The 24,040-nt window shown below is 37.6% G+C and overlaps 1 protein-coding gene across 2 annotated transcripts in view; it reads right to left on the minus strand.

The window, feature by feature from the left end:
- The window catches only part of KIF27 (kinesin family member 27), an 85,182-nt gene that overhangs the window by 53,983 nt on the left and 7,159 nt on the right, over positions 1 to 24,040 (minus strand). For both annotated transcript variants that reach the window (XM_039250400.1, XM_039250402.1), the window contains exons 3-5: positions 16,382 to 16,582; positions 12,547 to 13,505; positions 5,836 to 5,979 (exon numbers count right to left, since the gene is read on the minus strand). In XM_039250400.1, coding sequence (XP_039106331.1) covers positions 5,836 to 5,979; positions 12,547 to 13,505; positions 16,382 to 16,582 — 1,304 coding nt within the window. The remainder of the gene's footprint in view (positions 1 to 5,835; positions 5,980 to 12,546; positions 13,506 to 16,381; positions 16,583 to 24,040) is intronic.

The following is a 24,040-nucleotide window of genomic DNA, read 5'->3' on the forward strand; positions in this document are numbered from 1 at the left end:
GCCAAAAATTCATAAAAAGAAACCTTCCATGTGTTGGAAATAAAGTAACCATATTACCCATACGTCAAAGAAAAAAGTCATAATAAAAATAAGGAAATATTTTGAGCAGGTAAACTTAGGAAGAAATCTGTAACTTCAACTGCACGTGTTATAAAAGAAGGAAAGTTAAAAAATCAATGAACTAAGAATCCTTCTAAAGAATCTAGGAAGATTACCAGCAATGAAATTGAATCAGGAATCAAAAAATCCCCAAGAAACAAAAAGTCCAGGACCAGACAGTTTGACAGATGAATTGACCAAACACTTAAAGAATAATTCTTCTCAAACTATTCCAAAAAATACAAGAGGAAGGAAAACTTCCAAATTCATTCTATCATGCCCAGTTTTACCCTGATCCAAAATCAGATAAAGACACCACAAAAAGAGACTACAGTCTAATATCTCTCACAAATATAGATGCAAAAATCCTCAACAAAATACCAGCAAACCGAATCCAACAATACTTTAAAAAAAAATTCCTTCCACACAATCAAGTGTGATTTACTCCTTGGGATGCAAGGGAGGTTCAGTATTCACAAATCAATCAGTGTGATACATCACCTCAATACAGAAAGGATAAAAACCATATGATCATTTCAGTAGATGCAGAAAAAGCATTTGACAAAGTACAATATCCATTTATGAGAGAAACCTTCAATAAAGTAGGTTTAAAGGGAACATACCTAAATGTAATCAATACTTTAGATGACAAACTCACAGACAACATCATATTCATGGGAAAAACTGAGAGCTATAGGTTAGGAACAAGACAAGAATGTCTACTCTTACCACCTTTTTAAAAAAAGTTTATTTATTTTGAGAGGGAATGAGAGAGAGAGCAAGGGAGGGAGGGGCAGACAGAGAGGGAGAAAGAGAATCCCAAGTAGGCTCTACACTGTCAGCGTGGAGCCCGATGTGAGGCTTGAACTCACCAACTGAGTGATCGTAACCTTAGCTGAAATCAAGAGTTGGATGCTCAATTGACTGAGCCACCCAGGTACCCACCAATTTTTTAAAAAATATTTATTTTGAGAGAGAGACAGAGAGACAGAGAGAGAGAGAGAGAAGAGGTAGAGAGAAGAGTTAGAGAGAGAGGGGGACAGAGGGAATCTCAAGCAGGCTACCGTCAGCACAGAGCCAGATGCAGGGCTTGTAAACCGTGAGATCATGACCTGAGATGAAACCAAGAGTTGGATGCTTAACTGACTGAGCCACCCAGGCTCCCCTCGCTCTTAGCACTTTTATGTACTGGAAGTCCTAGCCACAGCAATCAGACAACCAAAAGAAATCAAAGGTATCCAAATTGGTAAAGAAGAAGTAAAACTCTCACTATTTGCAGAGGACATGATACTATACATAGAAAATGCTAAACACTCCACCAAAAAACTACTAGAACTGATCAATGAATTCAGTGGTCGCCAGATACAAAATCAAAGTTCAGAAATCTGTTGCATTCCTATACATTAATTATGAAGAAGAAATAAAATTAAATAATCCCATATACAATTGAACCAAAAATAATAAAATATCTAGGAATAAACCTAAACAAAGAGGTGAAAGACTTGTATAGATGAAAACTATAAAATATTGATGAAAGAAATTGAAGACAACACAAAGAAATGGAAAGACACTCCATGCTTATGGACTGGAAGAACAAATACTGTTAAAATGTATATACTACCCAAAGCAATCTACACATTGAATGTAACCCCTATCAAGATATTCACCAGGATTTTTCACAGAACTAGAACAAACAATCTTAAAATCTGTATGGAACCACAGAAGACCCTGAATAGCCAAAGCAATCTTGAAAAAGAAAAACAAAACTGGAGGCATCACAATTCCCAAGTTATATCACAAACTAGCAATTAAAACAGTATGGTACTGACACAAAAACAGACACATAGATCAACAAAACAGAACAGAAACCCCATAAACCCACAATTGTATGGTCAAAATCTTCAACAAAGGAGGAAAGAATATGCATGAAAAAGACAGTCTCTTTGATAAAGTGTTGGGAAAACTGGACAGCTACATGCAAAAGAATGAAACTGGACCTCTTTCTTTCATCATACACAAAAATCAGTTCAAAGTGGATTGAAAGCTTACAAGTGAGACTGGAAGCCATAAATATCCCTGAAGAGAGCATAAACTGTAATCTCTCTGACCCTGGCCATTAGCAACTTCTTACTAGGTATATCTCCGGAGACAAGGGAAACAAAAGCAAAAATAAACTCCTGGGACTATATCAAGATAAAAAGATTCTATACAGTGATGGAAATAACCAACAAAACTAAAAAGCAACCTACTGGATGAGAGAAGATATTTGCAAGTGATATACCCAATAAGGGATTAGTATGCAAAGTATGTAAAGAAGTGATACAATTCAACACCAAAAAACCACAAATAATCCAATTAAACAATGCGCAGAAGACATACAGATGGCCAACACACACATGAAAATTTGCTCAACATCTCTCATCATGAGGGAAATGTAAATCACAACTGCAATGAGATCCCACCTCATACCTGTCAGAAAGGCTAAAATCAACAACACAAGAAGCAACAGGTATTAGGGAGGATGTGGAGAAAAAGGAACCTTCTAGCACTACCGGTGGGAATGCAAGTTGGTGCAGCCACTGTGGAAAATAATATGGAGGTTCCTTAAAACATTAAAAGTAAAACTACCCTAGGATCCAGTAATTGTAACCCAAAATACAAAAACACTAATTCAAAGGGATACATACACCCTTATGTTTATAACAGCATTATTTTTTAAACGTTATTTATTTGTTTGTTTTGTTCAAATACAAGTTAGTTTCTTCAAAAGTAGAATTTAGTAATTCATCACTTACATATAAAACCCAAAGCTTATCCCAACAAGTGCCCTCCTTAATGCCCATCACCCATTTAGCCCATCCTCCAACCCAACACCCCACCAGCAACCTTCAGTTTGTTCTCTGTATTTAAGAGTCTCTTATGGCTTGGAGCGCCTGGGTGGCTCAGTCGGTTAAGTGTCCGACTTCAGCTCAGGTCATGATCCCACAGTTAATAGGTTCGAGCCCCGCATCGGGCTCTGTGCTGACAGCTCAGAGCCTGGAGCCTGTTTCAGATTCTGTGTCTCCCTCTCTCTCTGACCCTCCCCTGCTTGTGCGCACTCTCTCTCTCAGAAATAAATAAAACATTTAAAAATTTTTTAAAATAAGTCTCTTATGGCCTGACTCCCTTTCTGTTTTTACCTTATTTTTCTTTTCCTTCCCCTTGTTTGTTCTGTTTCTTAAATTTCACTTATGAGTGAAATCGTATGATACTTGCCTTTCTCTGACTATTTCGCTTAGTATAATACATTCTAGTTCCACCCACACTGTTGCAAATGGCAAGATTTCATTCTTTTTGACTGCTGAGTAATATACCATGGTGTGTGTGTGTGTGTGTGTGTGTAATCTGGCTATTGTTGATAGTGCTAGCAGCAGTATTTACAAAAGCCAAGATATGGAAACAGTCCCACCAATAAATGAATGGGTAAAGAAAATGTGGTGTGTGTATATATATATATATATTATGAATATTATTCATCCATAAAAAGAATGAAATCCTGCCTTTTGCAAGGACAAAAATGGATCTAGAGACTATAATGCCAAATGAAATAAGTCAGAGAAATACAAATACTATATGATTTCACTCATATGTGGAATTTAAGACATAAAATAAACAAGCAAAGGAAATTTTTAAAAGAGAGAGAAAGACAAACCAAGAAACACTCTTAGCTATAAACAACAAACTGAAGGTTACCAGAGGAGAGGTGGGTGGGGAGTTGGGTGAAATAGGTAAAGGGAATTAAGAGTACGCTTACCATGATTAGCACTGAGTAATGTATAAAATTGTTGAATCACTATATTGTACACATATAAAACTGTATGTTAACTACACTGGGATTAGAATTAAAAACTTTTTAAAAAGCCAAAACTTTCAGAGATTTAAGAAAATTAACAGCAACAAACATTGGTAAGCCAATGTGGAGCAAGAGGCGTACTCACAGAGTACTGGTGTGAGTGTAAACTGGAAAAAGAGTTGGATATTTGTTAAAGTTGGAGATTCAACTTCCCTATGACCTAGCAATCCAACTCCCAGGCACAAATCCAAAAGAAACGTGTGTGCGTGTGCACCAAGAGACACGTAGGAGAAAATCTCCATCACAGTAAGACTGAGTAATGTACAGAATTGTTGAATCACTATACTGGACTTTCAGGTGAAACTAATATAACACTTAATTATACTGGAATTAAGGGGGAAAAAAAAAAGTGGGGGGGGGGGCGCCTGGCTGGCTCAGTCAGTAGAGCACACAGCTCTTGACCTTGGGATTGTGAGTTCAAGTCCCACATTGGGTGCAGAGAGTACTTAAAAAATAAAATCTAAAAAAAAAAAACAAAGAAAATAAAATAAAGAAAATGTCCATCACCAAAAAAAGTCCACCAACAGAAGAACAGAAACACAAATTGCAATATATTCATACCGTGAAATCCTATATGGCTATAAACCTAAACAGGCTACAGTTATATACATCATGGGTGAACCGGAACAAAAAAACACATTCACTAAAAGCAACTAGATACTAAAGAATATGTATACTGAATGATTAAATTTCTTAAGATTCCAACAAGTAAACTGTAGTGTTCAAGGATATAGAGTAAAACCACAAAGCAAACCAGGAAAGCGATACTATGACGTGAGGAGAGCGCCGCTCTCTGAGCAGGATGAACGAAGGACTTCTCAGGGGCTGACGGTTAACTAGTGTTTGACAGTTTACTATGTACCAGCTGGTTACCCAGCTGCTCTCTCTGTGATATAACACTGCATGGTGCATTTTGTTTTGTTTATGTTTTATGTTTTTAAACTATTATAGAATGAGAAGAGTTAAAAAAGGAAATAAAAATGAAATGTCAAAATCAAAATCTAACTTGTGCTGGATCAGGTTATTCCTCCATAATAGGAACCTAAATCTATTTAAAGGCTTTAAATGAAATTAACTGTTTGGGGCTGCGGGAGGTAACGGGGATGGGGGTGAGGGTGTTCACAGCCAGGAAGTATAATATTTAGGGACACACACACCACATTCCAGGCAGGCATATCCATGTTAATAAGAGGGAGGCTAAGCTAGAAAAGTGGAAAGATTTAACCAAAGTTAAAGAGCAAATCACTGGTAGAGTATAAAAGGATTATCTAATAAATCTTAAAGTATGTGTTTACTTTCCAACTCTTAACATCATGTTGCCTATTTCGGTGGCAAACAACAGAATGGAAAAACATGGAGAAAAGGTAACCATAATATGATATGCAAATTAAGTTTTTGTGTATCATCTTCATATTTGTGAAAAATAAGTCAGGCTAACAGTAAAAATGTTATCTCCTTATACTGATTTAGGGGGAAATTGTAATAAGTCTTTTAGTTGCCCGGGTTCAGAACTCTTCAACTGAAACCTATTTTTGTAGACACTCCCGTTTATCATTCAAAAAGCTATTCTGGGGGTGCCCGGGTGACTCAGCCGATTAAGCATCTGACTCTTGATTTCAGCTCACAGCTCATGAGATCAAGCCCTGCATCAGGCTCTGCACTGAAAGTGTGGAGACTTTTTGGGATTCTCTCTCTGTCTCTCTCTCTCTCTCTCTGCCCCTCCCCTGCTTTCTCTCCCTCCCTCCCTCTCTCTCTCTCAAACAAATAACGTTAAAATGCTATTCTGTTTAGCCAAGTACTATTTTAACTAAATCTACAGCACTAGATAGGTCAAGAAACTCTACCTGCAATCTATTCACTTTTTGTGCTTCTTTCAAAGATACCATGTGTCCTTTGTTTTCCTGGACCATCATTTGCACTTGATTCTTCAGTTCCTTCACCTCCAGTTCCTTCTGATTAAATACAGCTTCATCAGCAGCCAGTGCACACTGGGAAAAGGGAGAAAAAGCACAAGAGATTCACCACGAAAAATACTCAAAAGAGCCCAGAAAATACCACAAAACTGGGATTTCATGATGGTTTGACAATGTCTCTTGAAATTTTTCTCATCCTATTCACTTTCAACTTTTTTTGTTTTCTGTATGAGAAAGGCAGAAACAATTCAGGGACCTGTCATTGCTATAACCTAAGAACTAATTACCATAAAGACAGGCTTTCCCAGGTTTTATTTCCTGAATTTTAGAACAAAAAAACAGTTACTCGGTTTCTAGATTACATTCAAGAGGATTTATTTTACTTTTACAAGTTTGCTAGAATTGCCATGAGCTTTTTTTTTTTCTTTTTTTGCCATGAGACTTTTACTGTGGGTTTTTAAAAATCACATTTCCCAAACTGACCTAGAGAGTTAAGAACACATTTGGATCTTTTAAATGAAGAATATTTGGTAATTAAAAAAATTTTTTAATGTTTATTTTTGAGAGACAGACAGAGCACAAGAGGAGGAGGGGTAGAAAGAGAGGGAAATACAGAATTCAAAGCAGGCTCCAGGCTCTGAGCTGTGAGCATAGAGCCCAGTGTGGGGCGCAAACTCACAAACCATGAGATCATGACCTGAGCTGAAGTTGGACACTTAACTGACTGAGCCATTCAGGCAGCCTTAGTATTTGATAATTTTATACACTTTCACTATGAAGAGAAATTTGAAGATATCTAAAAATACGGTTAAACAGTTTTCTTAATTTCTAGTGAATTATGCCTGTTTTCAAATAAACTTGAGATATACAAATAATACTTTTAAAAACAATTTTTAAATTAAATAAACTGAAAGAAATTTAACATCTGTCAAGTGTATTTTATGCTAGGGGCACCTGGGTGGCTCAGTTGGTTAAGCATCCGACTCTTGATTTCAGCTCAGGTCATGGTCTCATAGTTCATAAGATCGAGCCCCATGTCGGGGTCTGCACTAAAAGTGCAGAATTCTACTTGAGTTTCTCTCTCTGCCCCTCCCTCTCTCTCTCAAAATAAATAAATAAAAACTTTTTTAACAAGTGTATTTTATGCTAGTGACTTGACATTTTGAAAATATCTCACTGAGCAGACATAATTCCTTTTTCATGAAGAAATCAAGAGATTAAAACCTTTGCCCAAGATGACACAGTAGATAAACCAAACTCCTGACCTTCAACCCGAGGGCCTTTCTGGATCAAAGCCCATGTTCTTTCTACTAAGCTATAGGAAAAGACAAGAACAAGTAGCTGATGTACAAAAATAGTGTTCACTTTACAAATAAGATTTAATTCACAAAAACAGGGTATGTACGTTACTACTCCTGCAATGGCCTAGGGATAGATGAGCCCCTGTGCAGAGAATCCACAGACAAAGGCAAAGGCCAGCCTTGATTTGTCACAGCCTCACAGCAGTGCTCAGGGCAAGTCCCTTCTTTTCTCTGCTTGGGATCCTCAAGTGACCAAATGAGGAGAAGACACATGACCCAGATGGTCCTTATTTTCATGTTTACATATGACCTATGTGACTTCTTTCATAAAATAAGATTAAACTGTAATTCTCGTTGGTTAATATCCTTTCCCTTGGTAAATTGTTCATTTGAGCTTAAAATGTAATTTGTCACCTAGTACTGCATGTTCAACTATTTTTACATATGCTTTATAGACTACAACTATATTATTTGTTATTTATTTCAAAGTGTTTAACTGTTGAGTAAACTCATGTTCACGTACTGCTCTTGTATTCAAAATATGGAACAAAAAGGCAACCAAATCCTTTAAGAGGTGTTTATTAGGGGATGGACTAATGGCAAAAACCAAGGATGACAACGCTATCTGACACAGGAGTGCCTGAGAACACTACCTGGCTCAGTGGGTTAAGTGTCCAACTTGGCTCAGGTTCTCACGGCTCATGAGTTCAAGCCCCACATCGGGCTATCTGCTGTCAGCGCAGAGCCCACTTCAGATCCTGTCTCCCTCTCTCTCTGCTCCTCCCCAGTGTGCGCTTCTCTCTCTGTCTCAAAAATAAACATTAACAAAATTTAAAAAAAAAAAAAAAAAAAAAACACTACCAGAGAGCATCTAACAAGGAGGAGATGATGAACTTAAAAGTGACACTTCCCTAATGAAAATCTGGTGGTAATTCTACCTGTGAGATGGCCCACAATCTCCTCTTGGCTAGGAATTTTGTTTTTAAGTACTTATCTTGTGTAATAGGCTCAAGGAAGCATGGCTGAGCAAAAAGAATGTCCATGCCTCTCCCTGCACAGACCTGCTGTCTTGCTAGACAGTTTATCAAGCTGACTTCACTGTAACCCCTGGCATGTGGCCCCACGTACAACTACTAAGTCCCATCACTTAGCTGCCACTGACACATAACCTCAGCACAGATAGGTAAAAAGTAAATGAGAAGAGGTAATAATAAGCTGCCTTTTATTGAGCCTTACTCCAGGCCAGGCAGCCTTCTCATCATTTTATGGGAACTAGTGTTTTAATAACCTTCACAATCTTCACCCTACAAGGTGCTTGTTATTATTGTTCCTATTTTCCAGACAGGGAAACAAACACAGAAAGGTTAAGTATTTTCCCAAGGTCACAGAGCAAGTAAGCAGAGGAATTGGGATTCATATCTTGGGAGTTTGGTACCAATGTTCTTAAATACAATGTTATTCTGTCTCAAACAGGAAAGGAAGTCTAGAAAACAACTTTTTAAGGAGACATACAGGTGATGGGGCACCTGGGTGGATTAGTCGGTTAAGCGTCCGACTTTCGCTTAGGTCATGATCTCGCGGTTCGTGGGTTCGAGCCCCACGTCAGGCTCTGTGCTGACTGCCAGCTCAGAGCCTGGAGCCTATTTCATTCAGAGTCCGTGTCTCCCTCTCTCTCTGACCCTCCCCCGCTCACGCTGTCTCTCTCTCACCTAGAAATAAATTAAAAAAAAAAAAAAGACATACAGGTGAGGAATGACAGCCATCATTTCTCTGTTTGCTATTTAGTGGTATCCAAGAGTACTACTCCTTCAAGACTGCAGAACAAAAAAAAAATCTATTTTTTAATTGGGAAATACTGAATATTATATCTTTCACATTGAGATTAATAACATACACCAGCACTTTGAAAGTTCTGAGAAGTCTTGGGATTTTTGCAGTCTAGCATTCCCCAAAACCATCTGATCACGGTGTCTTTTTTCATCAAAACTGTTAATTTCTTTGGGAAATCTTAATCTAGACATAATAGAGAGCAAGTTTAATTCAGAGTTTCCAACAGATGGAGAGAAAAACTTACCACCCACCCCCATCCTCCACCAGGGGGTTTTATGGGCTTCCATTTCAGGCACCTTAGAAGGATGAAATGCTCCCTACTGTCAACTCCTAAAGTGTTCCAAAGTTCAAGCTTCCCATCAACCATATTTCCTGTTCTGCCAGGTTCTTATACCAAAGAGGAAGGATCAGGCCTGCTCTATTATGAAGAAGGTAGGGCAGAATTACTGCTTTAAAAAAAAAAAATTCCTGATTTTTGGGGAACCTGGATGGTGCAGTCAGTACATCATGCAACTCTTGCTCTCAGGGTCATGAGTTCAAGTCTCCTGTTGGGGATAGATTACTTAAAATAAAAATTTTAAAATCTATTATTTTAAAGTTATTACTTTAAACACTTATATTTAAATATCAGGAAGCAGGCTCCAGGCTCTGAGCTGTCAGCACAGAGCCCAATGTGGGGCCCAAAGTCATGAACCATGAGATCATGACCTGAGCCGGAGTCGCATGCTTAACTGAATGAGCCACCTAGGTCCCCATCAGGCATCCAAGTCTTGATTCTCTCTCTCTCCCTCTTTCTTTCTGTCCCTTGATTGGAAGATGTACACAATTTAGTAAACAAATATTTTCCAAGTGATCAATGGATGATGATTCAAAATCATGTGGATGAAAGATCCATTCAAGGTAGAAAATAAAGGGAAACCTGGGTGGCTCAGGCAGTTAAACAACTGACTCTTGACTTCTACTCAGGTCACACTCTCACAGTTGTGAGATAGAGCCCTGTGACAGGCTCTGTGCTGGGCATGGAGGCTGCTTGAGATTCTCTCTCTCTGTCTCCCACTGACCCTGATCCTGCTTGCGTATGCACGCGTTCTTTCTCTCTCTCTTAAAAAAAAAAATACAGGGGCACCTGGGTGGCTCAGTCAGTTAAGCGTCTGACTTTGGCTCGGGTCATGATCTTGCTGTTTGTGGGTTCGAGCCCCGCATGGAGCTCTGTGCTGACAGCTCAGAGCCTGGGGCCTCCTTCAGATTCTGTGTCTCTCTCTCTCTCTCTCTGACCCTCCCCTGCTCTCTCTCTCTCAGAAATAAATAAAACATTAAAAAATTTTTTTTAAAAAGTACAAATAAAAATGTTAATGTATAGATCTTAACGTAACAAAAATAGTTTCAAATCCCACGTCGCAAGTAACCTTTACAATGCCGCTACTTGTTGAGTTTTGGTGCAATAACAAAGAAGAATATCCATAATTATCTGGAAAAAAAACATTAACATATTCCTCCTTTCCAACTGCAAATCTAAACGTACTTCAACTAAAACATATTGCAACAAAAATGCCGAAGCAGATATGAAAATCCACCTGTCTTCTATCTATCAAGCTGTGCATTAAAAGAGATTTGCAAAAATGTAAAACAATTCCACTTTTATTAATTTTTTGTATTTGGAAAATAGTTATTTTTTCATGAAAAAAAGTTTTTTATATACCATGTCATTGGGTTATTATTCTGAGTGAATTAATAGCTTAAATTTTTGTGTTTTAATTCTAATATGGTAAATATCAATAGCTACAACCCGTATAAACAAAAGCTCTTTAGGGGACCTCAATTTTAAAACTATTAAAAAAACCTTGTGTGGGTGCCTGGGTGGCTCAGTCCGGTAAGTGTCTGACTTCACCAGTCAGAGAAAGACAGATACCATATGTTTTCACTCCTAAGTGGATCTTGAGAAACTTAGAAGACCATGGGGGTGGGGAAGGGGGAAAAAAAGTTACAAACAGAAAGGGAGGGAGGCAAACCATAAGAGACTCTTGGATACAGAGAACAAACTGAAGGTTGATGGGGGTGGGGGAGAGGGGAAAATGGGTGATGGGCATGGAGGAGGGCACTTGTTGGGATGAGCACTGAGTATTGTATGGAAGCCAATTTGACAAATTATATTCTAAAAGAATAATAAAATTTAAAAAATAAATGTCTTAATCAAAAAGAAAGCATCTGACTTCAACTCATCTTCCGGTTTGTGGGTTCGAGGCCTGCATCGGGCCCTCTGCTAGCAGTGCAGTGCTGTCAGGACCACTTCAAATCCTCTGCCTCTCTCTCTGCCCCTCCCCTACTCGTGCTCTCTCTCTCTCAAAAATAAATAAATATTTTTTTAAAAAAACTTGTGAACAAAAAAAGTTCAAGAACTGCTGCAATAGAGGTTTCCTTCTAATACATATAAAGAGGTACAGAGGAAAGATTTCTACCTAGAAAGCTATGTTTTCCTATTCTTAAAAACTGGCCAGATATCCACTTGCCCAACAGACTGCAAATTCTGTGTAAGCAGAACCAGGTACATCTTGTTTTCCATGATTTCCCCAGGTACACGAAACCTTCACATTTTTTAACGGAAAGTGACAAATGTATTTCAGAACTCAATGTACATATATGTAACATACGCATGTTACATACCTACATCCCTTAAATACTGTCACATACAATAATTTGTTTAAAGAAAAAAATCAACATTCTGGAATGCTTGGGTGGCTCAGTAGGCACTTAAGCCTCTGATTCTTGACTTCAGCTCAGGTTATGATCTCACAGTGCATGGGTTTGAACCCTATACCAGGCTCCACACTGACAGCACGGAGCCAGCTTGGGATTCTCTCTCTCCCTCTTTCGCTGTCCCTCCCCCGCTTGTACTGTCTCTCTCAAAATAAATAAATAAACTTTTTAAAAAAATCAACATTCCATATTCAAGGGGGAAATTTTTTTTTTCTCCTTCAAGAACCACTGACCCAAAGAGGCATAAAAACTTAATAAAGTACTTCATTTTGTTTCTGAAACTGTGTTTCTCTTCATCCTCTAAATTAATGACCTGGTCCCCAAGATTCTACCTCATAAATGTAACAAGTTAAAATACTGAAAGAGAGGGGCACGTGGGTGGCTATTAGTTAAGCCTCTGACTCTTGGCTTTGGCTCAGGTCATGGTCTTGAGTTTCCTCAGCTGGAGCCCCGCTCTGGGCTGACAGTATGGAGCCTGCTTGCGATTCTCTCTCTGCCCCTCCCCCACTTGCTCTCTCTGGCTCTCTCAAAACGAATAAACTTAAAGAAATTTTTTTACTATTAAAAGAGACCGGAGAAGGAGCTGAAAAGGGGGTGAATTATGAGGACAAAGCAGTAGGAAAAGGGAAAAAGACTGAGCCAAGGCAAATGAGAATTTACATATAATCCTTTTAAAAAACTTCTGGAATTCCAAAATGACCCTTGCCCAAATAAAGAGTCCTTAACCAAGATGCTAATGGAAGCGGTGTCTGCATACCTGGCATTTCTTGAGCTCTCGCTTCAGCTGGAGAACTGTCACATGCTGCGGTCCTTCTTCCAGCGTGCCGACGCCATGGCTCCCTCTGAATGAGCTGAACACCGCCTTCTTGACCTCCTGGGTCATGTTAAACCACTCCTGCAGTTTGTATTGCTGCTTTTGGTTCAGTCTGACAGCACTCTTTAAGTTCACCAAGAAGGTGAAGGCTTCCTCTACACAGTTTTGGTAACTTAGACACTCTCCTTGTAGCTGAGCTACCTGTTCCTCAAGATAACGGATCCTGTTTTTATCAGGAGTCCCCTCTTGATGGACCTGGGTGGTCTGGCTGATGCTATCCTGCTGGCTCTGCAGAGCTTCTCGAAGCAACTTGATTTCAAATTCCATTTCGTCCATACGGTCAGACTCGGGGCTGAAGTTTAAGGTGGGTTTGTTTCTAATGTTGCGTGCTCTGTTGGCATATTTGAGGGAGTTTAAGGACTCGTCAAAATCTGAGGAGGACGGGCTGACGCAAGTGATCATGACAGTCTTGGCACTGCCTCCCAAGGAATCTTTCAGAAGCCGGGTAATTTTAGCATCTCTATACGGAATATGTGAGCTCTTCCTGCGCGGGTCCCCAAGGGCGCTGATGACGTTTCCTAAGGCCAACAGCCCACTGTTGATCTGAATGGATTCTTTGAACCGTTCACCAGTATTCCCGGTTTTGGTTGCTCTTTCTGAGCCAGCCAAATCCACAAAGTGAAACTTTGAAACAATGTGCCGACGGGAATACCACGATCCATCTTCCGCTGCGTCTGTATTTTTCTCTACTTGACAAACGCTGATTGTAAAAATCGCATGTGATCTACTGGAGTGCTCGTTCATTTGCGTGGTACCTGTATGCCTGGCCGCATTCCCCATCTCCAGGAGACTCATCACCTCATCTGCATTCTCCACGTGGCATTCCTTGGCCCCAACAATCACTTAAAATAGCAACAGCAAGTTTTAAACCAAATTTTAATCAAAGCCCAGTATAGTTAAATTAACCACACAACAGTTATTATTTGCTGAACTGCCCATGCTAAGAAAGTCTCTTAAAAAATCAACAGCATTTCACACAACCGTGACAGCAATATCACTAAGTAATTTTAGATACTCTCCCAAAGGAACTTTTTTAATGACAGCACTCATTTTGATACTTAAATTCTAAAAAGGTTTCTTTGGGGTCACACATCACACTCAATTCTTTAAGATGACTGACAAAATCTTTAATCCAATATTTTGACTTACAGAGTCTAACAGTTTAAAAACAATAGATTAATTAAATATAACTCAAAAGAATTAAAAGAAATCCGTTTCTTTTGAGTTTTCAAACCATCCTTACATTTAAGGTTTCTGGTATAGTGTGGTCATAACCAATGATAAATGAAAATTTCAGTTTAAATAAAATTGGTTACGCATTTTAAAAATAAGTATATCGTACATGGTATCAGAGTACAAGATAAACAAACGTGATGGCAATTCACAAAAAGCAAAAAAGTTTCTATTTCTATAACAGCAAAATAAGAGCCAAAAATAAACTAAAGCTTACTACCCACTTTAGTTGTTTATATTCAAGCACATTTCAAAAAGAAGGTGGATTTGGGCTTTGAATCAGAGCTGTAAAGCTCTTGATTCTGTGCCTGAATTACAGAGCCATGTTTCCTCTTTATTCAGATCCTGTTATATCACTGTTTCCTTGAAAAATTATCATTTTGCTTTTATTATATCCATCATGATACCTTTCTTAACAACCTTGTTCATTTAAAGTTCTAAAGTACCTATACTACAATCAGGGAATGCTAACATATCAGCAACTCTAAAGTATGACAATGTAACTGTAAATCAAAGGATAACTTTCATGAATTTTTTTTAATGTTAGGCTACAGCTTAACACTATCCATGGTCCTTAAACCCAGCCGCAAATCATCTGGAAGCTTTATAAAAGAGAAAGTACCAATGCCCGGGCCCGATCAGACAAATTCATCAGAATTTCTGAAAGGCTGGGCCCAGAAATCAATACTCTTAAAAAGCTTCCACGGTGATACTAATTGTGCAGGATCCAGGTTGGATGCCAACCAGTGCTTCACACGGAGAAACTAAGGAAGTATGTCAAACACATTTTGGTTGTGAGTGAGTTCATTATATAAAACATATGGCAATTTGTCTAAAGAGCATTTGTTATATCTTTCCAAAACTTCTACAGGATTGGTAACAGCTATGAAGTTTATCAGAAGTGATAATGTATACTTCTGCATTATTAAACTATTTTACAATAAACATGTATTATTTTTGCACCTTGATTTTAAGAAAAAATAAAAATATTCAATAATTACATTATATGATACAGAAGCTCAAAACACTGTCCCGATTCTGTCCAGAAAAGATAAACTATACTGCATTATCTAATAAGACCATAAACTACCATGTACATTTTCTTTCTAAAAGAAAACAAAACAAAAAGCAATTTCTTTAAACATTCAGGAATGTCAGGGCTGCCAAGCCAGGGCTAAAAAAGGCAACAAATTTCACTGCCCCCTGCAGGCAATCTGAACGATCCTACTTTGCTAACTGCTAGGAATTTCCCTCAAGGAGTCACTTTTCTCCAAGAAGGTTCTACCTAAGTATCCTTTCTAAGAGAGAAACACATCCCAATCATTTTTGTTAATAATAATGAAACTCTGGAAACCGCTTAAATGTCCAACAATGGAATATTAAAGTATAATACATTTAGAAGACAAATTACCACATGACCATGAAGAGTCATTAAGTTTGAGAAATATTTAACAATGTGTGAAAATGCTCACAATATAAGTATTACATGAAAAAATAAGATGCAGTGTTATACACAGGGTTACAAGTATATTTAAAAAAAATTACACATGCATGGGAAAAGAAATCTGGAAGGAAACACACCAAAATCAGAAGATGCTCTTTCTGGATTCTGGGATTAAAGATGATCTTTAACTTTTTTCCATAAACTTTTTCTATGTTTTCAAAATGTTCTATGTTGAACATACAACCCTTTAAATCAGAAAAGCAGTAAGTGTTATTCTTTAAAATACTTTTATTTTGGGATGCCTGGGTGGCTCAGTCAGTTAAGGGTCCGACTGGCTCAGGTCATGATCTCACGGTTCGTGGGTTTGAGCCCCGCGTCAGGCTCTGTGCTGACTGCCAGCTTGGAGCCTGGAGCCTGCTTCACATTCTATGTGTCTCTCTCTCTCTGACCCTCCTCTGCTCATGCTGTCTCTCTCTCGCTCAGAAATAAATAAAACATTAAAAAAACAAAATAAAATAATACTTTTATTTTGACCCTTTCTAACCTTCTCCCATTTCCTAACAAATAGATATTTAATGAGATTAACAAGTTGTTAGCACAGAAAGTCAGATCTTGAAAAATACAACAAAGTACAGGACAAAATCAAAGAGGAAGAAAGGAGAATTCTGGATCAACTTAGACAAACACGATTAGACAAACACCAATGGAAGAAGCTATCTCCAGTCTGGAAGAAACTCTGGGAGGAAGAACAAAAAGTACAAATACTAATTTAGCCTATTTCAAAATCTCACTGATAGTCAGCCCAGAGTGGGGGCAATTACAGTAAATAAGTACCTTGAATTACAACTTGCTAACTTCATCTAATCAACCAGTCAGAACTACTTTTCACTCGGATGATTTAATGGATATTGGGAATCAAAAAGCTATTCAATTTTAAAGAAAAAAAAAATCCTTTTGTTTCTATGTCTATATATGGAATATATCCAGAAACTGAATTAAATCACATCTATTTGCTGATGAAGGCAATCAGTGCTATTTTACCTGTGTTTCCTTTTTCATCTTCTCGGATATGAAGATCCTTCACAGATGTTTCCAATTCTAGAAGATCTCTTAGGTCTTCCTTATATACTTCTATATACGACACTTTGATATTAAAGTCAATGCTAGAATTTTCAGAGATGTTTTGAAATATTTCTTGGATAGCTCGAGGAATGATGCCCTTTTGACCCTCCACAACTGAAGCTAAAAATTTAGAGAAAAGAAAGGACATATGAAAATTAAAATATAAGAAAAGCTAAAACCCCAAATTTATAATGAATAAATTTACTTTCTTACATTTTATATTATAAATTTTAAAAAAACATAACAACAATACTGATATGTAAAATTTTCCACAATTTTTAAAGTAGTTTTAAAAATGACAAGATAAAATGTGAAATAAGTGAAAGAACAAATTGGAACTTAAGGTTAAATAAGTTAGGTTAACTTAGAAACCTATCTAGCATCTGTAGCACTGTTCCATAGAAAATATGTTTCAAGCTACAAAAAGGTGACTTCCAAATGAACCTTAAAAATAACTAGCTTCCAGGTTGAAAATCACCAATGTTTAGATTTTTGGCAACAAACATCCTGAAAATCTGAACCTCTATTAACTTGGACTATCTTTCACCTAATTTAAGATGCAAGACTGCCATCGTGTGGCAAGTAAAGGAAACTGTAGCTTTTTCCAATACAAGAGTAAAGATTCCTTTTTGGGAGTTTCCAGGAATTAGCGAATAGCATTATCTACGAACTACAGTGCACTATACAATTATAGATTACCCAGGATATAAGGCTGATTAGAAATAGCTCATTCCTTTCCCACCTCAACAGACAACAAAGCACAATAATTCAAAACTTAGCAAAATGCTGAATTGCAAATATTTATCATAAAGCTTCAATATGTATTTTGGTACTAAATACCACATTTTCAGTGTTATACTTATATTCCTGAGACAGACTGTTTAAGAGAGAAAACTTGTAAAGTTTTAGATGTCAACAGCTATCATTTAGCTATTATATGTTATTTAAATAACACTCAAAAGTTTCTAGAGAATGTTCTAGTTTCTGGTACAAGTCAGTAAATTCAAGGTTCTGAGAAGCAGGAAAATGAATAGTAGTTGAAATAAGCATCCTACTGAAAGAAGATTATTATTCTGACTCAGTACCTAGCATGGTACCCTAGACACTACAAATGCTCAATAAATTATTTATTGGAGAAAAAAAACAGCATTATTTAAAAATGAGACAGCAGGGGTGCCTGAGTGGCTCGATTCAGTTAAGTGTCCAACTTCGGCTCAGGTCATGATCTCAGAGTTTGTGGGTTCAAACCCTATATCAGGCTCTGTGCCGACAGCTCAGAGCCTGGAGCCTGCTTCAGATTCTGTGTCTCCCTCTCTTTCTGCACCTCTCCCTCTCACACTCTGTCTCTCTCTCTCAAAAATAAACATTACAAAAAATAAAAATAAAAAGTAAGTAGCAAAAATGAACCATTGGGATCTCATCAAGATAAAAAGCTTCTACAGAGCGAAGGAAACAATCAACAAAACTAAAAGGCAACTGATGGAATGGGAGAAGATATCTACAAACGACATATCCGATAAAAGGTTAATATCCAAAATCTATAAAGAACTTACCAAACTCAACACCTACAAAACAAACAATCCAGTGAAGAAAATGGAAGAAGAAATGAACAGACACTTTTACAAAGGAGACATCCAGATGGCCAACAGACACATGAAAAAATGATCAACATCACTCATCATCAGGGAAATACAAATCAAAACCACACTGAGATACCACCTCATACTTGTCAGAATGGCAACATTAACAAGTCAGGCAACAACAGAAGTTGTACTTACATACAACACCCAGTGCTCATCCTAACAAGTGTCCTCCTTATTACCCGTCACCCCTTTAGCCCTTCCTCTGCACCCAACACCCTGCCAGCAACCCTCAGTTTGTTCCCTGTATTTAAGAGTCTCTTATGGTTTGTCCCCCCTAATTATACTATTTTTCCTTCCTTTCACTTACGTTCATCTGTTTTGTATCTTAAATTCCACATATGAGTGAAGTCATATGATGTTTTTCTCTGACATATTTTGCTTAGCATAATACCTTCTAGTTCCATCCACGTTGTTGCAAATGGCAAGATTTCATTCTTTTTTATCACCGAGTAATATTCCATTGTGTGTATATATCCATATATATCCATTTATATATGTATATCTCATATGAGATATACATATATACGAGATATACATATATCATATATATATTTCATCTATATGGGTTGCACCAGTTTGCATTCCCACCAGCAATGCAGAAGGGTTCCTCTTTTATTCAACATAGTACTGGAAGACCTAGCCACAGCAATTAGACAACATTAAAAATGGGTAAGGAAGAAGTCAGTTAAGCATGACCTTCAGCTCAGGTCATGATCCCGTAGTCTGTGAGTTAACAGCTCTGTGTTAACAGCTTGGAGCCTGGAGCCTGCTCTGGATTCTGTGTCTCCCTCTCTCTGCCCCTCCCAGACTCACACTCCGTCTCTCTCTCAGAAATAACTAAACGTTACCAAAAAAAAAAATACTAGAATGGAGGACTTTGGTCCATTCCAACTGTGGAATATTATATGGTTCAAAAAATGAGTTAAAATCTATGACCCAAAAGGGAAAAAATGGAATATTTTATATTGTTAAATACAAAAAGAAAGTTATGAAAATAATGGTATAATTCATCAAACAAAACAAGATAAAAACATATTTGTAAAATGCCTAGAAAAAATGTCTAGAACACTCCAGAATGCTATACGTCAAATGTTTATTTCCTTGGGAGGAGCCTAGTTTTATTCATTTGTTTCTTTTTTTTTTTTTTTTTTTTTTTTTTAGTGTTTATTCAGTTTTGTTAGGGGGGCAGAGGGAGGGGGACAGAGGATCCTAAGTGGGCCCTGCATTGACAGTAGAGAGCCCGATGCATGACCTGAGCCAAAGTCTGATGCTTAACCAATTGAGCCACCCAGGTGCCCCAAGTTTAATTTGTTAAGCATCACTTGTAATTCTTTTTACAACAAACATTATTATAATTTTTAAAAAACCAGAGAATAAATTTCCAAAGACACTCTGTAAAAAATGTGAGTGTACTCAAATAAACAAAATTACTGATGGAAGAGGAGAAATAAAAACCAACTCTATAGAAATACAAACAAATGTAACAGAGTATTATGAAAACATGTATGCCAACATTTGAACAACTTAGAAGAAACGATGACTTCCTAGGAACATATAACCTAACAAAACTAATGCAGGAAGAAATAAAAATTCGAACAGACCAATCCCTAGCAATGAAACTGAATCAGGAATCAAAATATTCCCAACAAACAAAAGTCCAGAATCAGAAGTCTTCACAGATGAATTCTACCAAACATTTAAAAAAGTTAATACCCATTTTTCTCTTTTTTCTTAAATCTTTTTTTTTTTTTTTTAATTTTATTAATGTTTATTTATTTTTGAGAGACAGAGCACGAGCAGGGGAGGGGCAGAGGGAGAGGGAGACACAGAATCCGAAGCAGGCTCCAGGCTCTGAGCTGTCAGCACAAAGCCCGATGCAGGGCTCGAACTCACAAACCGTGAGATCATGACCTGAGCCAAAGTGGACCACTGAACTGACTGAGCCACCCAGGTGCCCCATTACCCATTTTTCTCAAACTATTCCAAAACATCCAAGAGGAAGGAAAACGTCCAAATTCATTCTATAAAACCAGTGTCACCCTGATACCAAAACCAGATAAAGACACCACAAAAAAGACAAGTACAGGCCCTGTCTCTCATGAATATGGATGCAATCCTCAACAAAATATTAATAAACCAGATCCAATAATATATTTTTAAAATCATATACCATGATCAAGTGGGATGCAGGAGAAGTTTAATAGCTGCAAAACAATCAATGTGATATGTCACATCAGTAAGAGAAAGGATAAAAACCGTACGATTATTTCAATAAATGCAGAAAAGCTTTTGACAAACAACAACATGCATTCATGATAAAAACCCTCTGCAAATTAGGTCCAGAGGGAATATATCTTAACAAAATAAAGGCCATATATGAGGGGCACCTGTGTGGCTCAGTTGGTTAAGCATCTGACTTTGGCTCAGGTCATGATCTCACCATTCGTAAGTGTGAGCCCCCACACTGGGCTCTGTGCTGACAGCTCAGAGCCTGGAGCCCACTTCAGATTCCGTGTCTCCCTCTCTCTGCCCCTCCCCTGCCCTGTCTCTCTCTCTCTCCAAAATAAATAAACATTAACCGAAAAAAAGGCCATATGTGAAAAGCCCATAGCCAACATGATATTCAACAGTAAAAAACAGAGCTTTTCCCTGAAGGTCAAGAATGACCTTGAAGACAAGGATGTCCACACTCACCACTTTTGTTAAACATAGTACTAGAAGTCCTAGCCATAGCAATTAGACAACATAAAGAAATAAAAGGCATCCAAAATGGTAAGGAAGAGTAAAACTCTATTTGCAGATAACCCAATACTATATATAGAAAATGCTAAAGACTCCACCAAAAAACTACTAGAACTAAGAAATTAATTGAGTAAAGTTGCAGGATACAAAAATCAATGTTCAGGTATCTGTTGCATTCCTATACGCTAATTATGAAGCAGCAGAAAGAAAATTAAATAATCCCATTTACAATTCCACCAAAATAGTAAAATATCTAGGAATTAACCAAAGAAGTGAAAGACTTGTACTCTTGAACGCTATAAAATATTGATGAAAGGTACTGACGACACACAAAGAAATTGAAAGATATTCCACGCTTATGGATTGGAAGGAACAAATACTGTTAAAATGTCTATCCTACCCAAAGCAATCTACACATTGAATGCAATCCCTACCAAAATACCAACAGCGTTTTTCACAGAACTACAACAATCTTAAAATTTGTACGGAGCCACAAAAGACTCCAAATAGCTAAAGCAATCTTGAAAAAGAAAAACAAAACTGGGGGCACCTGGGTGGCTTTCAGCTGAGCGTCCAACTCCGGTTTAGGTCATGGTTCATGAGTTCGAACCCTGTGTCTGGCTGGTGCTGACAGCTCAGAGCCTGGAACCTGCTTCAAATCCTGTGTCTCCTTCCTCTCTTCCCCTTCCCTGCTCATGCTCTGCCTCTTTCTCTCTCTCTCAAGAATAAATATTTAAATTTTTTTTTAAAAAATAGAAAGAAAAACAAAACTGGAGGTATCACAATTCCAAACTTCAAGTTACATTACAAAGCCATAGCAATCAAGACAGTATGGTCCTGGCACAAAAACAGACACAGAGATCAGCAGAACAGAATAGAAAAACCAGAAATAAACCCACAAGTATATGGTCAATTAATCTTCAACAAAGGAGGAAAAGGATATGCAATGGGAAAAAGATAGTCTCTTCAACAAATAATGTTGGGAAAACTGGACAGCTACATACAAAAGAATGAACCTGGACCACTTTCTTTCACCATACACAAAAATGAACTGAAAGTGGATTAAAAACCTAAATGTGAGGCCTGAAGGGCTTGTTCAGCTAGAGGGGTGGGGTGATGGGACAAATAGCGCATAGGGATTAAAGAGTATACTTACCATGATGAAAAAATAAATAAAACGATTTTTATAAAAAATTGTTTTTAATGTTTATTTTTGGGAGAGAGAGAGCACAAGCGGGAGAGGGACAGAGGGAGACGGAAACCCAGAATCTGAAGCAGGCTCCAGGCTCTGAGCTGCCAGCACAGAACCCGAGGCGGGGTTCAAACCCATGAACTATGAGATCATGACCCGAGCTGAAGTCAGATGCTTAACTGACTGAGCCACCCAGGCACCCCTAAAATGATTTTTTTTTAAATAAGAAGGGTAAGAAAAGCTAGGGTAAAAAATAAATGTTTCTAAGGATGTTACCAAGTATTAAGTATTTTAGAGCAGTTATAATATTTTACTTTTTAAATTTATTTTTTTATTTTGATTAACTGACTGAGCCACCCAGGCACCACTTATTTTTTTTATTTTTGCGGGGGAGGGGAAGAGAGAGAGGGAGAAAGGGAGAATCCCAAGCAAGCTCTGCACTGTCAGCACAGAGCCTGATGTGGTGTTCAAACTCATGAATATGAGCAGAACCAAAGATCATGACCTGAACCGAAACTAAGAGTCAGTCGCTTAACTGAGCCACCGAGGTGCCCAAGAATAGATAAATTTAATAACTTTTGCCCTTAAGGATTAAATTGTACGCATGGCCTCTTAATTAAAAACAATATAGCTATAATTAAGTCACCAAGCTCTAAACATAACTCCTATTAGTATGAAGAACATACTGAGTCTTAAAGATCATAAAACATTTGCCAATTAAAAAAAAAGGATACAGTCCTAAAAAAACACCCCACAACTTATAACAGAAAAATTTAATATTTTACTTTGAGATCCTAAAATAACCTAATATCTTTAACCTCTTAATCCTGTGTAGCAATGATTCTAAAAAATGGTGGTGTGGGGGGGTGTTATTGGGCACTAATGGCCCCTCCATTTAATCTTTGCAATCAGGGTCTCCTCAACTCAGCCAGCCTCCAACTCGCACCCCCCCCCCCACCAATCCCATAATAAGCGGTGTTTCTGAAAGTCATATATTCTATATTTGAGAAGCAGGAAAGTAGAAAACATACTGAGAGTCATTACACACATACAGAATACCAGCAATAATTTTAGACAATAATGCATATATATGTACAACATTCAAAAGTTTGCATTTAGTAAAAAAATACCAATACAGTAAACAATCTCATTTAGTAAAAAAATACCAACACAGTAAACAATCTCAACAGAGGACTTGGAGTTCAGTCCCAACTGTCACTAGCCCTCTAGCTGAACAAGCCCTTCAGTGACTGCTCCATGGCTGGAGTGCCTCACTTATAAACAGAAATGATTTTTTTTCTTTCATAGTTTATTGTCAAGTTGGTTTCCATATAACACCCAGTGCTCATCCCAACAAGTGCCCTCCTCCATGCCCATCACCCCCCTCCCCGCCCCACCCCCATCAGTCCTCAGTTGAGAAATGATTAAGGTTCCTTCCAGCTCTACAAGAAATCCTAATGATTCTACCTTTTCCAACTAGAATTACAAGCAGGAGAAATTACATTCTAAAATATTCAGTATTTGAAACAGAAATCTGTATTTATATGGGGGTGATTGATGTGTTAACTACATTGGAGGAATCCTTTGATAATATATATAAATTCATCAAATCATTGTGATGTACACTTTAAATAGCAATTGTACCTCAATAAAGCTGAAAAAAAATAAAAATTGGCTAAAAAACAGGAAAAAAAAAGACTTTAAACCACATAATAAATTCTACCTATTGCCTCTAACTCTTGGTTGTAGGACTCATGATATTTACAAGTGACGATGTTAAAAGATCAAAATCTGGTCACGTTAACAAATTTCTTTCTACTTTAAGTTCTGTTCAAAATGACAAAGGTTTGCCAGAGGCAGGGAGTGGGGGAAATTTGTGAAGGTGGTCAAAACGTAAAAACTTTCAGTTATAAGATAAATAAGTTCTGCAGAGGTAATAACACACAGTATTGGTGACTGTCGTTAACAGCACTGTTTGTGTATTTGAAAGCTTCTAAAATA

The sequence above is a fragment of the Hyaena hyaena genome, unplaced genomic scaffold (assembly GCF_003009895.1).
Source record: "Hyaena hyaena isolate Hyena2069 unplaced genomic scaffold, ASM300989v1 scaffold_369, whole genome shotgun sequence".
NCBI classification, from domain to species: domain Eukaryota; kingdom Metazoa; phylum Chordata; class Mammalia; order Carnivora; family Hyaenidae; genus Hyaena; species Hyaena hyaena.